The sequence below is a fragment of the Amphiprion ocellaris genome, chromosome 16 (assembly GCF_022539595.1).
Source record: "Amphiprion ocellaris isolate individual 3 ecotype Okinawa chromosome 16, ASM2253959v1, whole genome shotgun sequence".
NCBI lineage: Eukaryota > Metazoa > Chordata > Actinopteri > Pomacentridae > Amphiprion > Amphiprion ocellaris.
Genome location: NC_072781.1, coordinates 13,065,538 through 13,079,686, shown reverse-complemented (window position 1 = coordinate 13,079,686; position 14,149 = coordinate 13,065,538). Strand labels below are relative to the sequence as shown.

The 14,149-nt window shown below is 38.2% G+C and overlaps 2 protein-coding genes across 24 annotated transcripts in view; one reads left to right on the top strand and one right to left on the bottom strand.

The window, feature by feature from the left end:
* Positions 1 to 839: 839 nt before the first annotated feature.
* On the bottom strand, positions 840 to 9,560 carry znf451 (zinc finger protein 451). 3 transcript variants are annotated; one of them, XM_023261339.3, is made up of 13 exons: positions 9,409 to 9,560; positions 8,324 to 8,386; positions 7,460 to 7,543; positions 7,252 to 7,365; positions 6,285 to 6,396; positions 5,828 to 5,978; positions 5,594 to 5,720; positions 5,293 to 5,452; positions 4,113 to 4,260; positions 2,468 to 3,975; positions 2,315 to 2,386; positions 1,914 to 1,979; positions 840 to 992 (listed from the first exon to the last, which is right to left on the bottom strand). In XM_023261339.3, exons 2-13 carry the CDS (start codon positions 8,378 to 8,380, stop codon positions 952 to 954), a joined length of 2,640 nt encoding a protein of 879 aa, XP_023117107.2. In that variant the 5' UTR covers positions 8,381 to 8,386; positions 9,409 to 9,560; the 3' UTR covers positions 840 to 951. The 3 variants fall into 3 exon arrangements, with proteins under 3 accessions (XP_023117107.2, XP_023117108.2, XP_054874780.1); XM_023261340.3 differs by lacking the exon at positions 9,409 to 9,560 and adding an exon at positions 8,771 to 8,901; XM_055018805.1 differs by lacking the exons at positions 8,324 to 8,386; positions 9,409 to 9,560 and adding an exon at positions 8,090 to 8,128.
* A 1,831-nt stretch (positions 9,561 to 11,391) lies between these two features.
* Positions 11,392 to 14,149, top strand: part of dst (dystonin) — a 110,445-nt gene continuing 107,687 nt past the window's right edge. For 7 of the 21 annotated variants that reach the window (XM_035944028.2, XM_035944054.2, XM_035944039.2 and 4 more), the window contains exons 1-3: positions 11,393 to 11,682; positions 12,019 to 12,050; positions 13,236 to 13,424. In XM_035944028.2, the coding sequence (XP_035799921.2) occupies positions 11,499 to 11,682; positions 12,019 to 12,050; positions 13,236 to 13,424 (405 nt within the window). In that variant the 5' untranslated portion in view covers positions 11,393 to 11,498. Of the gene's footprint in view, positions 11,683 to 12,018; positions 12,051 to 13,235; positions 13,425 to 14,149 lie in introns of all 21 variants that reach the window. The other 14 variants (XM_035944052.2, XM_035944053.2, XM_035944051.2 and 11 more) reach the window with 4 other exon arrangements.

Below are 14,149 nucleotides of genomic sequence, written 5' to 3'. Positions count from 1 at the left end.
ACTGTTTGTCTGCTGGGCCACTATCTCAAATCTATTTTTAGACAGTTTTCTTCATTATCTGACAATAAGTCTTGCAGTAACCCCCCATTATGCATGGATGTTAGCCAATTATGCATTATGGATATCAACCCAATAATAATAATAAAAAAAGAAGCTAATGAAATCCAGTTTTGAAATAAATACAAATTCTAATAAGTAGCAGCACAAAATAAATCTGACTGGTGTGAATCCACTCTTAAAGGAATTAGTCAGCCAACTCACTAATGATTTTTAAGACAATGTAAGAAAACAGACAGGAAAGGGCTGTTGCAAGAATTGCAGTAGTTATACAGGACTTCACCTTAATTAGTGTACACGTTCAAGCCAGTGCACAAAAAAAGATCTTTTATCTTCATTCAGCAAGGTGTAAGAGTTTAAGAGAATAATGGCTTCTTTAATACCACTGACTCCTTGAGCAACAAAATACAGACAAAAACTTTGGCTTTAATTAAGAAGAATGATCTAATAATTTACCACTTACAGATCAGGATCTACATGACGGCACCAAAGGAAGGACAGGTGCATGGAATACAGTAAATTTCAAGTCTGCAGTGAAAACAGAAGCTGCAACTGGAGACAAAGTTAGCACTACGGTCACAAGTTTGGCTGTGGCATCTTGCAGTGTCATCGATGCCATCTATAGCATATGTGTCGACACACTTAAGTGTTGAGTCCGTACAACAGAAGACTGCGCATAAATCAACAACCTCAAACTAACCTTTCAAAACATGTTAACCTGCCTGTTCCTCTATGATCTGGTTGGTGTCCCAAATTGCAAGTACAGAAGAATGCAGCAAAAGTAAAATACCAACTAACATTTATTTATTACATTCTGAACACAATGTATACCTTGTACAAAACATTCCAATACAATGTTCAATGAACAGCACGTCACAAAAAACTGCCCGGTACTTAGAACTCCAGAAGACTTCTTTTAAGAGCTTCTTCCAACTCTGTGAAAATAAAACAGCAGAATATAAGAATCTATATGGCATCACTGAACCATCTTTGTAACAATTCTGAGAAAATGTTGTGTAAGTCTAGTCAGAGACTCTTTTCTATACTTGTTCACTTTCATTTTACTATTCATGAATAATCTGTTAATGCGTTTGAACATAAAGTACACTCACATTTTGGGGTAAAACATTTATATTCTCATACAGTTCCCAACTTCCCACCATAGTTGACAGTGACCCCAATGTGTATATGGACAAGTAAGCTACATTAAAAAATGTATACATTTCATTGCACTGGACAACAAAATGCCAAAGTAAATGGAACTTGTTTTAACGTAATTTTGTGAGGTTTTAAATGAGAAAACAATAGACAGTTTCAAATGAGAACAATAAAGTATTTGGATACCCTACGCAATGTTGTAGTATTTAGTTTGCTATCCTTTAGCTTACAAACTTGATTGACAATATCTTCAAAAGTTGTGCTAAAAGTTACTCCATTTTCGGTCTGCAAAGCTTTCAGCTCATCCACACTGGAACATAAACAAGCTAATTTGTTTTCTGTCCATGGTATCCCACAGGTGCTCTGTGGGATTTAGGTCAGGGCTCTGGGAGGGGTGCTTTTAGATTTTGTATTGGCTCAAAGACTCAACATGTGGCTGGTATGCTCTTCTCAAATGACAATCTCATTTATTTAGTGGATGGGAAAATATTTGCTTAGAAATGTGTTTTTATCTGGTGAAATATTGCTTTATCTTGCAGGCTATGGAATTATCTCACCAATCTCATGGGAATTTGCTAACAGTTTAAGTTACTGGCTTCCCTTTAGACTTAAATAGCATGTCTGTGTACTTGACAAGTGGAATCCACTCTGTTCTCAGGGCAAACAAGGACTACAAGCTCGGTCACAATAACACATACCTGCTGACTCTCTCGCTTCTTCTGCGCTCAAAGACAGTGCATGATTCATTTCGTCGTCTTGTTCATCTGTAATAGAATTCAGAATTGACTTAGAGCTGATTTATTAAAACCTATTTTAAAGCAGACACTTGTAACAATGTAAAATCGATCAATCCATGACTAACTGAAAGACAATAAGCCATCAGAAGTGTTCACACTAGTGACAGACATTTATTATTTTCAAGAGATATATAATGTTAATTTTATTAATAGCTGAGCCAGAGGTCCTCTTTGAAAAACTGATCAATATTAGCGTTGCACCTACAGTATATAAGCGCTTTGAATTTTAATAATTAGCATTGATTTGCGACTTTGCTATGTAGTCTGGGTTTAAACAATGTCTATGTATTTTGATTGCCTACTTTCATGCTCTTCACTCTCTTTGCTGGCTTGGTTCATGCTGAAAAACTTCACCAGTGTTTCATCTTCAATCTCTGCAAATGGAAACAGAAAAATTGAATGAAATGCTGTATGCAAACACTGACAATAAATGCCAACCATTTTATCTGATTTACCATCGTTGTCTGGTTTAATCTCCACAGCACTTAGTACTGTAACAGCGGTTGGTTCTGCTTTCGAGTCTTTAGTGCAGTTCCTGGAATTCATGCAGGGCTCCAGTGTACAGTGTCGCGAGTGATAATGTTTATGGAAACCGGGTACACTCATGAAACTCTCCTGGCAAGCTTTGCATTCTACGTCAAAGGTCTTGTCAAGGTTCAAGGCTGCGTGTTTTGTGTGGACGTGAGTCTTCATCTGTGCATAGGATGACAAAGATACGCCACAAGGAGCACACACGTATTGACATTTTCCTTCCGCAGCCAGATTCCTCATGCACTGTGTATAAGTAGCTTTGGTTTCAGCTTTGCTCTCTTCTGAACCCATGCATGGACATGTCAGCTGACGGCTCCTTTCAGCAGCAGTACTCGGCTGAACAACTTCAGCATCATCCATACAGTAGTAGTCTTTACTGTGAAGACTCTTGTAGTGGTCCAAGAATGCGTCCTCCGATTCAAACTGCATGCTGTCGCAGAGGCCACAGAAATGGTTACTCTTTATCTGCCCATCATGCTCATTCATACAGTGCCTCCGTACAGTGGACTCTTTAAAGAACTTCTGAGGGCAGTGTCCACAGATAAATCTCTGAAAGCTGTGATTGCTCAGATCACTGCAGTGTTTCTGGACGGCCGCTTTGGTGTCAAAGATGTCTTCGCACATCCTGCACATCCAAGCATGGTGTACTTTTGAAGATGTCTCTCCAGTGCTCTGCTGGACTTTAGACGTCGAGAGCGAGTGCAAGGTGACCTCGCTGCTAGTGGACGGCTTGGCATCAATGATTGTTGCAAGCTCTTCAGGCACTTCTTGTTCAGTGAAGTAGGTGTGTCCATTGTGAGCTTCTGACACGTGCGACAGGATATCTTCATACCGCGGCATTTCGACTTTGCACTTGCGGCAGTAGAAGAGGAAGTTGGAGAGATGCGCTCCCCCGTGAAAGCGACTCATATGCAGACGGGTTATTGAAGACTCTCCCATGTGTTTGCCACACACTCCACACTGATGGAAAATCTGGTTCACAGCCAGGAGATGCTTACTAGCTGCAGCCTCCTCTGAGAACTGCAGGCCGCATTCACAAAACCATGCTGTTGCTGAGTTTCTGCTACCGTAAGCATTCACACTTGCACTTAATCTCTGCCGTTTGGCTGGAAATCCATCACAATCACTTCTCTTTTTGTTCCTTTTTTGAAAAGGCATCTCAAGGCCAGCTGACTGTCTTCTCTCCTGCTCCTCCATAGTCCTCTGGGTGTGTTGAATTTCACTATACTTGCAGTACTGAAGAAGTGCTCTTGCCATTGTTTGGTTGACCTCAACATCATGATGCATTGATTCTTTGTGACTCTCAATTTCAGCTTGGCTGAGGAAGATTTTACAGCAGAGAGGACACTGCCCTCGCACTTGCAGCTGCTTCATTACTTGCACTACAGTTTTGTCAGCCTTGGCCACAGCACAGCCTTGTCTGCAGTGAACACTAAAAGAGAAAAATGAGGGAAAAAACATTCAGTTCCACAAAACATCTCAACAAAATCAGTGTCTGCTATACATACATTTAATATCAAAAGATATAAATACATGCACATGTACTCAGTAAAACACAATAAAACATACTTAAAGTGAGCTTGAGCTGCTTGATGTGAGATCAGTACTTTGTGACATAAAGAGCATCGGACACTGAACGTCACATCCTTGCATAAAGCGATGAGACGATTCTTAACATGCTGTGGAACAGGAACTGGCAGGGCTCTTTCTTTGGTTTCTTTAACAAGAAAAACACAGGAAAAGACACATGTAATCTTACTCATAAAATACCCTCCTGCCTTACTTAATTTGTCTTATTTAGATAATTATGTAGTATGCACTGGAAATTTGTGCATATAAATCCTTTGGGGAAAGGCTGTATACAACCACAGGGTTTTTCCTGGCTCAGAACCTTTGGCTAGTGACTATGCAGACAGTAAGCACAGGCAGTAAGTCTGGGTTGACCTTATTTGGCAGAAATCTTTACATTTTTCTGTTATTTCGGTAGTAATATTTCTTTAGTGTGTATTATGCTTGGGTAAATCAAACCCTTAATGGAATAATTGCTTAAAACAAAAAAAACCCCAAAAAACACTACCTATTCCACTAGCTACATGGAGATGCCAGAGGAAGAGGAGGCTAATGTGTCCTAAGAGCTGAACAACCTCACACTGCATGGTAAACTGAAATTAAATATCATGGGTAAAACTGCTGGCAGAGTCCAGTACAGCCTGACACTGGATGGTAAACCTGACATTCCATTAGCATTCAAGCCTTGTCAAAACAAAGCAGCTTAGCTGGCTTATCCAGCACCAGTCGGGCATGTAAAATATAGTGAGAGTGGATGAGAGAGGAACTAACTACTGAAAGGTGCAGGCATTTTATTATGTCTACATTCTGCTTAATCAACAATTGTTTGAGAAGTTGCTAATAAAAGACATCTGGAGAAGATTTGAAATGCTACTTTTATTGAGAATTTTAATAATTTTGGTACTATAATTTTCCTCTGGTTAAACTTCTTTGGGAATGCCAAAAAATTCTATATGTCAGAAAAGTCCTGGGTTACCTTTGTACAAAAATGCCTTCTGAAGTAAAATCACATGTTCATCAGTTAGGACATCCTTTTAATTGTGCAGATGAAACAGAAACGTATTCAATACTTGTGGCTAATAACTGCATATTCGCTTCCCTGTGCTCTTCACTTTTGCCAATTTGAATATGTGGAGTTTTAATGAAGATATAGGAGGGGGCACAGTTCAGCAACACCTACCATTCATGGCGAGTGACTCTGTAAAATGATTTTTGGCTGACATGTGCTGAAGACACTCATCTCGGAGGTTGAATAGAAGGTAGCAGGCAGGACAGGCAAAACACACAATCCGCTGATAGGTCTGATCGATGCTGTGACCATCAGCACTAGATGAGGACACCTAGTAATCAAATCAACATATACCAGAATAATTGCACCACTGCAAATCAATAATTATTGATGGCTATTTTCAAATAAATATCATTTAAAAAAAAAACAAAAACATGAGCATTACAAAGGACAGTCAGAAGAGTGTACAAACCTTAGACTCAAGATGTTTCCTCCATGCTTCTTTAGTTTGAAATTTTTGACCACAGACAACACAGGCAAAGAGCTCAGATGGACTTCCTCTAAGCCTAATTGCTGGGTCACAAGGCGAGTGATCAAACCTGTGTACAAGGAGGTGTACTCAAAATGTGCACAAAATATGCCAATTTGTACTCAAGAATATAGCTACGGCATGATAGCTGTACTGACATGAACAGAAAAGGATTACCTTTTTAAATGCCCATCAAGGAGGGAGGCATTGTCATAAACTCTGCTGCAGTTAATTACTGGACAAGTGTGTCTAGTTGAGCTATTACTGGGGAAAGAACCAGGTCTGCGTCTTCTTCCAGAGCCAGCACTGATCACTCCAGGCTGAAGACCTGTATAAAATACAATAACAGAGTATAAGTTTCTCAGATGATTCAATTGACACAACTTCTCCGATCTATTCCTCTGCAACAGAATGTCGTCTCATTTACATGTCAAGTTTTATTAAAATAAAATTACATTTTAATCAGCCTTGTACTGGAAAGTGGCTCATTGCAGTTTCACAGAATATTATACAGATAAAAATACAACATACATTATGAAGAAATGCTTTTAAAGTTGTTCTGTCATTTAGTTTAGCAAACAACAATGCCAGTTGTTATGTAACATAGTTCTTCTGATCCAGATTAAAAATTTACCTGGCATCTTTAACCACATGTCGACACAGCGCTTTGCTTCCTGATTAATTCCATTTGTAGAACTAAACGCCAACTCCTGCTGTCCATGAGCTCTTTGCAAGACTTGCTTCTCCTAAAAAAAGAGACAGAGATAAAAACAGCAGTAAGAGCACATTCTCCCATATTTTATTTACGCCTGTCTTATATGAAAGGCACATGTCGGTGAAAAACAACAAAGTGTTTAATGTTAGTCCTCTAAGTTACAAACAGTACAATGTTCCTGGGAGTGAAAACACCGCTCTATTCATTTCAGTACTGGAGGTTGCTACCTTTTTTTTTTGGCTATCATTTTTCCCACAAGGTGGCAGTGTTGCTGCTACCACTGGCCTTAATATACTTCATACATCAACGCAACACCAAGAAAATATCATAGTGGAAATTTAAAGTCACATTTAGAGTCCAAAAGAAAATCTAAAAACTATTTCTCTTTACAAAGTTGATAATGGGATTTTACCAGCATTGAAGTGCCAGACTGGAGTATTCTGACATAGCTATGAGCATACTTTTTTGCAGAGTAGTTAATATATAAAACATTTTATTTTTGATAATGTCACACCTCTCAGTTTTACGTAAGTGTGTAAGGTGATTTTAATTTGAGGCAGATCCCACAGGAAGCAGGGCTTATTGTCTACTTTCCTTTGCCACTGTAGATGTTGTGCTGAATGAAAGTGAATATCTGAATGTAATAGAATAAATTTCATCTATTAAGAAGTATCAAGTATGAATTACAGCCATTTTGCCTTGATTGTTTGTTTAAAATGCTTCCATTGTAATGACCTCATGTCATTTTGCTTTTAAATGCATGACAAACCAATTAAATTAATACAAAGCTAGGACACTAAGCAGGAACGCACATTCCAGAAATAACTGAATTACATTCTTACAAGCAACAAATAATAGCAGCTCACTTTGTTTAGAAGCAACTTACCTTGAATGCCCTACATTTATCTGCTCTTTCCTTTTTCTCTTGAGCCACCTGGTGTGCCAGTTTGTCCAGTGTAGATGTAACACGCGCTTTATGTCGGGTGATTTTATCTTCAAGCTAAGAGTAGAAAGAAAAATGGAGAACATTTTCAGAAAACTCCACACAGGTATTTACACAATCTAGAAAATAAATGTTCAATTTATTGACTCACCGTGGTTGTCAATGATGAACATCCGTCATCGTCACTATCACTCAAAAGATCAATACATTCCAATACAGGTCTGAGAGGGCCTTCCTGAAGTAAGTGCAAGACACCAGTCAGTGTTATAGAACACACCGTAAGTCCAGATTTGAAGTATTTGGACAGCTGCACATTTTTGTTCTTCAGGCATTGTGAAACGATTATGTGAAATACAGCCCTTTCAACACATACAGACCAAAGTTTAGAGGTTCAAAAGAAATCAGACACATACACACCAACTAAACAAATTCAGCATTGTAATATTTTGTGGACAAACCCATAGACATCAGCAGACAATTGTATTTTCTCTGGTGATGCACTCACTGGCTTTCAGTGACTTTAGTTTAGTCTTCAGTGTTTACTCAGTTATGATTGATGATTTGGGGAAAATATTTAACTGCAATATTTCTGAATGATATTGCGATTTTATCTGATATATTTTTTTTAAAGGTCAAGCCTCAGTTCCATGTTCACTATGTGAAACATGGGATACAGGATGACATTAAACACCATTAAGAGCTTGACTTTGGACACAAGGGGGATGGCAACAGTAATGACAAAACAGTGTAAACTCTGGGTGTGATGCACAGCACAACATACATCCTGAATTGCAGTCTTTGCCATTTCTTAATTGCCTAAAACAAAAGAACACAAGGATACTAAAAACACAAAGTTAAGACTATTTACATGAATGAATTGCATTATCGGTTTATTTACAAATGACAGTTGGCTAACTGCCATTAGACAGAAGACACAAAAATTAAGCAACTGCTACTGTTTATTTTCTCCTTTGAAACTACTGTTTTTAAGATGCAAAGTGTACATAAAACTTACTGATACAAACTCCACTTCTTCCACCTCATCCTCGTCTTCTTGAATAGGAGAGGACATTTTTTTCTACGGAAAAGGGAGGAACAAATGGCATTTTTTATGCTTTAGCACTAGTTTTGAACATGCATGTGACAGACAAGTGTCTTAGCAGTAACAGCTCCAGCATTAGGCTTACTGACAAATTTTAAACATGAGTTAATCAGTACCCGTTTTGTTCAACTACTGTTTAGCTAGCAGCGAACAACAGACGTTGACATAGTTCAGTTACAGTAATAGTTGCATGAGATTTAGCCACAGCATCGTGTAGCTGACATATCCGGTTTACGATGCTAATATTAGTAAGTTGTTTAACGGACGAAAACTAAAACGTTGTATTATCTATAGGTGGCTATTAGACTTAGCAACTGTTAAGGAGGCTACGTACAAAGTTTTCAAAAACACAACACTTACATTTAACTAAATACCGCCCATGTAAAAATCCAACATGGGGCATAATTTCTTCTTCGTTTAGCTACCAGAGGGCTATTTTTATGTGCTGCCACTGAGGTGGGAGCTGAATCACATCAGTCTTAAATCAGTGTTGTGGCAGTGCACGTCTACACCACCAACGGCAGGACTGAGTTCAGAGCTGGTAAACAGCACAGCCATAGTCCAGCGAAGAAGAAATTACGCGCCACAGTGCAGCTGGGAGACGTTCATGGACTATATTAAATTTAAGGTAAAGGGGCATTTAGCTGCAGTCCATGCATGCAAATGTTTTCTTTTGCTACTTCATACACATCTAACGTCGACGTCAAGTATCCCTCTTCGTCATCAAGACGTCTACTTGTCTTCTAATGGGTTTGTATAATTAACCATTATGTGGTAAACAACTTTATTTGCAGGTAAGTCTTCAAGCTTCACTCTGACAACAACCACGGTCACAAACATTCAGGGCTGTAGCTAAGCTAATATTAGCTTAGCTCTCTGACGGTCATGTTTGCAACGGCTTTACCGTGTTTTGCTAAAGTTCGGTAAACACGCTAAAGTTGGACTTGTTCGGGGTTCAGCAAATGTGGTTTAAAATCAACAGCTGAGCATCACATTACCTGCTGCTTGATCTGTTGACTCCTCCGTTGACAGCACGCTAGCTAGCTGCTGCTACAAATCAAAGTAAACGCAGCTAGTTCGGTGTGCAACGTCACATATAGCAGGCGCGCTCCATTTTTTACGCGGGGTGTCCCGAACGGACGGTGTTATTGACTACTGCGGCAGAGCAAATGCGAGAACAAACTCCGCCCGTGTTGTGGTATTTTATCCGGGCCGAAGTGCGGTGCTGTTGCTAACTGTTACACTATTAATATTCTAGTTACCCTAGTTTCCAGGAAGTGCTGTACATTGTAGCTTTTATCACCATTCATAGGCGAAATGGGTTGTACAAGTTTACGGATGTATGACCACTGAACACAAACCGTGATAACTAAATGGCAGCAGCATATGAAAGAGAAGGGATTCCCCAGCACCTTGCTCTCCCGTAGTGAAGGTAGCATATGAATGCAATGCGATACATAAATGAACTCAACTAATTGTGTCAAATATGCCTTCAATATAGAATTATGCCTACCGTGTGTGACACAGATATTATGGACAAAGACACTGATATTTACTGTATGATACTTAGAAAATACAGGAATATTATTTACACATTATTCAATGATGGTTATATAGAAGTGGATTGAGATTATGTAGATATAACCGTAATGTCATAGTTATACCGCTCAAAACATCTTTGCATGTGTATTTTGCTGTATCAAATTTACACGTTTCACATGCCAAACGCAGAAATTTCCACGACCCATGAAAGAAGCAAGGCTGAATAAACCACTGCAGCTCTGATTTTTTTATGAAAATGTGAGTACACAGAAATTATTCAGAAATCTATATGTATATATTTACATGTAATAAAAATAACTATGGATATGTTGTATGCTACTTACATATTAACATGTATGCCTATGTGAGCTAATATGATAGAGTTTAACATTATTGCTGTATTTTGTACCTTCACAAAGCTTATAATGTCCGTTCTTTTCTTAAGTGTATGTGAATGGGACAGGCTAAACCTTACAAACATCTCAATATAATGCAGTCTATTTCAACATCACTGTCCACCTTGAATGAATACCTCATGGATAATCAAACCTGCACGTCATTCTATTTGTAAGGGTACATTTTTTGTTAAAGTCTTTGCATTAGATTACATTAGATTTTTACAGGTGTATATGATTTACAGTTTTTACACTGTATGTGAACATACATGATATATAACAGTATATGTTGTTATGCATGGAATTCTATTTGTATGATATCATCTAATGTGTTGCATTTTTGCTTATATGGACCTAATTTGACATGCACAGTTTCATAAATGTAAAATGTTAACATGATATACTGATTTTGGCTCTTTTAAAACTGCAAATAAAACAGTTTTTGCCTTCTGTCACACTGCTTTCCCCGAGTCTTTAATCTAATGCAAGAAAAAGGATATCACTGCATCCAAAAATTACATAACCCGTGTTGGATTATGACCAGAGTTGGTTTCTACGTGTTTTTTTTTCTCTCCCTAATCCTGAAAGTGTCAGTACATAACACCTGCCACATTTCAGTGCCTGTCAGTAGCTATACAGGGTACATTTTGCAGAGATACTGAGTAGTTATATTCAGTAAAATGTACTCAACAATGTGTATCAGGCAGGTATGTTTTGTTGCTAACACTGCAGGTATATTATATGCTAAAATAAAAAAAAAATTAAAAACAGTTTCCCTGTGAATTGCCTCAGTGGACTGTTTCTACTTGGGTGAATGTGTCCTTTGGTTTACAGCATCATCCTGTTGGTCAGTCCACTCTGCAGCACATTACTGCGATGCTGGGGTGAATCTGCTGACTCTCCCGGCTCCTGTTCAAAAATAAATAAATAAAACTTGCGTCTGTGCTGAGTCATGCATTGTAGCTCACAATAATGATATCAATACTAGCCTGGGCTGTCCTCAGTGAATCTATACGCTGTCCTCGGTTTGCTGTGCGATGCTTCACGTATGTCAGCGACTGTCTTTAGTCTCATCTCGAGCTTTCTGCGTTCTAACGGCAGGAGAGGAGCCAGCTGTCTGAGGCTGCCGGATCTGTCCTATATCTCGCTTTATGATGATCGCTGCGGCGTTTTTGGTCCTGTTAAGGCCGTACAGTATTCAATGTGTGCTGCTGTTATTGCTGCTTTTGCTCGGAACTATTGCGACTATATTGTTTTTCTGCTGCTGGCATCGCAGACTCCGTAATGGAAAGCATCCAATAAAATCTGTGCTCTCTGGACGCTCCAAGAGCCGCGGTGAGTAACGCAGGCCAGCCGCATCTCCTCATCCTGACACCTCATGTCTGAACATTACGTATGTTTCTAATGTGATCATAGTCTGTCCATGTTGTATGTTGTATTTAGCAGCTGTGTCACTAGCAGACATCTGCAGCTCGGGCTGTAAGATGACAAACATGACTTCCATGAGGGTGTAAATGTGCGTAAAGACAATCTGGTGTTCTGTTAAACTAGCCTGACATATCTTAAAGTTGATAATATTTTAAATGATTACACTGATGAAATTTGACATGCGATGTTTGAAGATTAATGTTAGATAATATCTCATCGTAACATGTGTTGTCTGTCCTGTAGTTGGCCTCCGAACGCATCATTTTCGATCAGAGGTAGGAGGAACTTTTTACATTATGGTTTTGTCAATAACAGGCCTCTGATTGCAAAGAGTTTGATGTTTTGTAGCTTAAAACAGACGACAAGTGATCGTTAGGATATAATTTTGCAAATGCTTCATTCCAAAGTCTGTCTCTTTGGACTTTTATGGAGGACTGCATGACTATTTTAAGGACTGTGCTGTGCGCAATGCGCATGTGTTATCAATAAATAATGTTGGTGAGTTTGCAGTTTCATTCTTTAAGGTGGGATGAAGCTGTGTTGTTAGAAGCACATGGCTGAAAGTAAGTTAGTAGATAGAAACCTGAGTTATATAATCCAAAAGGCGTATTTGCCATCACATTTGCGTCTGTCTGAATGCATCAACTTTAGCTGCCATTACTACAGTCACACTTTAACATGTTGTAGCTATAATGTTAAAAGCAATCTTGGCAAACCAAATGTTGCAGTAAGCTATATGATTTTGCCTATAGAAAGCATTTGCCTGTCATTTTATTTAAACCTCCATCTTTGAAATTCATTATTCATTGCAAAGATTTTTTTTAATAAACCCAGTATTTATTGAAAGTGCAATAGCTGTATCAGTTTTTATTGCTATACATTTTATTTGCATTTAATACACTGTTGCTTAAGAATCATGTTTTTTTACTTTTATTATTTTTTGTGATTTTCCATGACTTTAAAGTTACAAAAACAAAGAGCTAGCCTTCCTTAGTAGGTCATGTTATTGAACCACAGGATACTGAATCCCTACTGACTCTGTACTGTAGCTGGTGGAGATTCAGTATCATATTCAAGGACACTACAGCTGGACAGTTGTGGAGCTTTAATGTTGTAAAACAATGTTCTTGATCATTTCTTTGCCTTTATATGTTCCACAATAAAAAAAATATATTGAAAAAAAAGTCAGAGACTAAAATAAAGGGAAATAAATAAAAAAAGTCAAAATGTTACGCTATAAAGTTGGATTTTCATTAAGGAATGATTGAAATGAATGTATCATCAAGCCCCTAATATGTGCATCTCTGAAATCTAGGTCATATAAGGTCACAGCAGTGTCCCTCTAATTTAACAAACCTGAACTGCATCACAATTATTCCTTATATTATAATGAAGCTCTTCATCTATCTTGCTAAGAATACATAATCTGGTCCCGCTTGACATTTGTTCATATTTCCCAGGGCTTCAGGCACAGTCCACGTCACTCGAGAAGGCTCATTCATGCTCGAGTGACAGAGGAAAAGCCCAATCTGGTCGAGGTTCCTGACAGTGAACCTGATTCATCGTCGACTCTGAGGAAACGCAAAGTGAAGAAGAGAGTCCTGCCAGAGTTTTACCAGTCTGTGCAAGTCACCCCTACACGTAAACCTGTAGGTACCACCCTCACCTGCTCCCGCCATTAATACTGATGATAAAGTGATGCATTTTGTTTGCTTGCTCCCCTCCACAGGGACATCAGTGTGCCTTTGAAGCTGGTAAGGAATGATAACTTTCTCTTTACACAGGGTTTTTTACAGGGTTTAAGAATTGGGTGTGTTGCTGAAGGATGATCTCTTTATAGAGACCATATACCGTATAAAATGAAAAGTGACTGTGTTGGTACCTTTTTATCCCAAAAATGTTGGATCATTGACAGATAAAATTTTGCATTGTTGTATGTGTTCCTTTTCTACATATAAAACCTGTAAGGACACGAAACGAAGTATGACTCACTTAAAATGAGTCATTTTAAGGGACTTTTAACAACACATCTCATAGAAATAACATCAACTGTGTCGCTACTTTTGCTTTCAATAAATTGACCAGAAAATGTTAGGTATTTCTAAACAAAAAACTACAGTATATTTATCCAAATACATGGTTTGTGTAAAAAGGATTATAGCTTGATGGATTCACCTATAATATTTGTATAAAATCAACTGCCCTATTTTTTTTTTTTTTTTTTTACACTATTTTACAATTTCAAAAGGTACTGCAACCTTTGGGATAAAAAAATGCTGCAATGAATTTAATACACAAACAAATTACAGAGCTTTTAGCTTGATATTAATAACAATTTGCTCTCATTTCACTGGTGTCTCACTTGAATTTGAAA

Bases quoted from the DNA above. Each gene is read 5' to 3' on its own strand.
- znf451 (XM_023261339.3), bottom strand. From the start codon at position 8,380: ATGTCCTCTCCTATTCAAGAAGACGAGGATGAGGTGGAAGAAGTGGAG. The intron at 7,366-7,459 runs GTGAGTCAATAA...TTCTACTCTTAG, and splicing joins GTTCATCATTGACAACCACG to CTTGAAGATAAAATCACCCG. The intron at 1,980-2,314 runs GTAGGCAATCAA...ATTCTATTACAG, and splicing joins AGAGAGTGAAGAGCATGAAA to ATGAACAAGACGACGAAATG.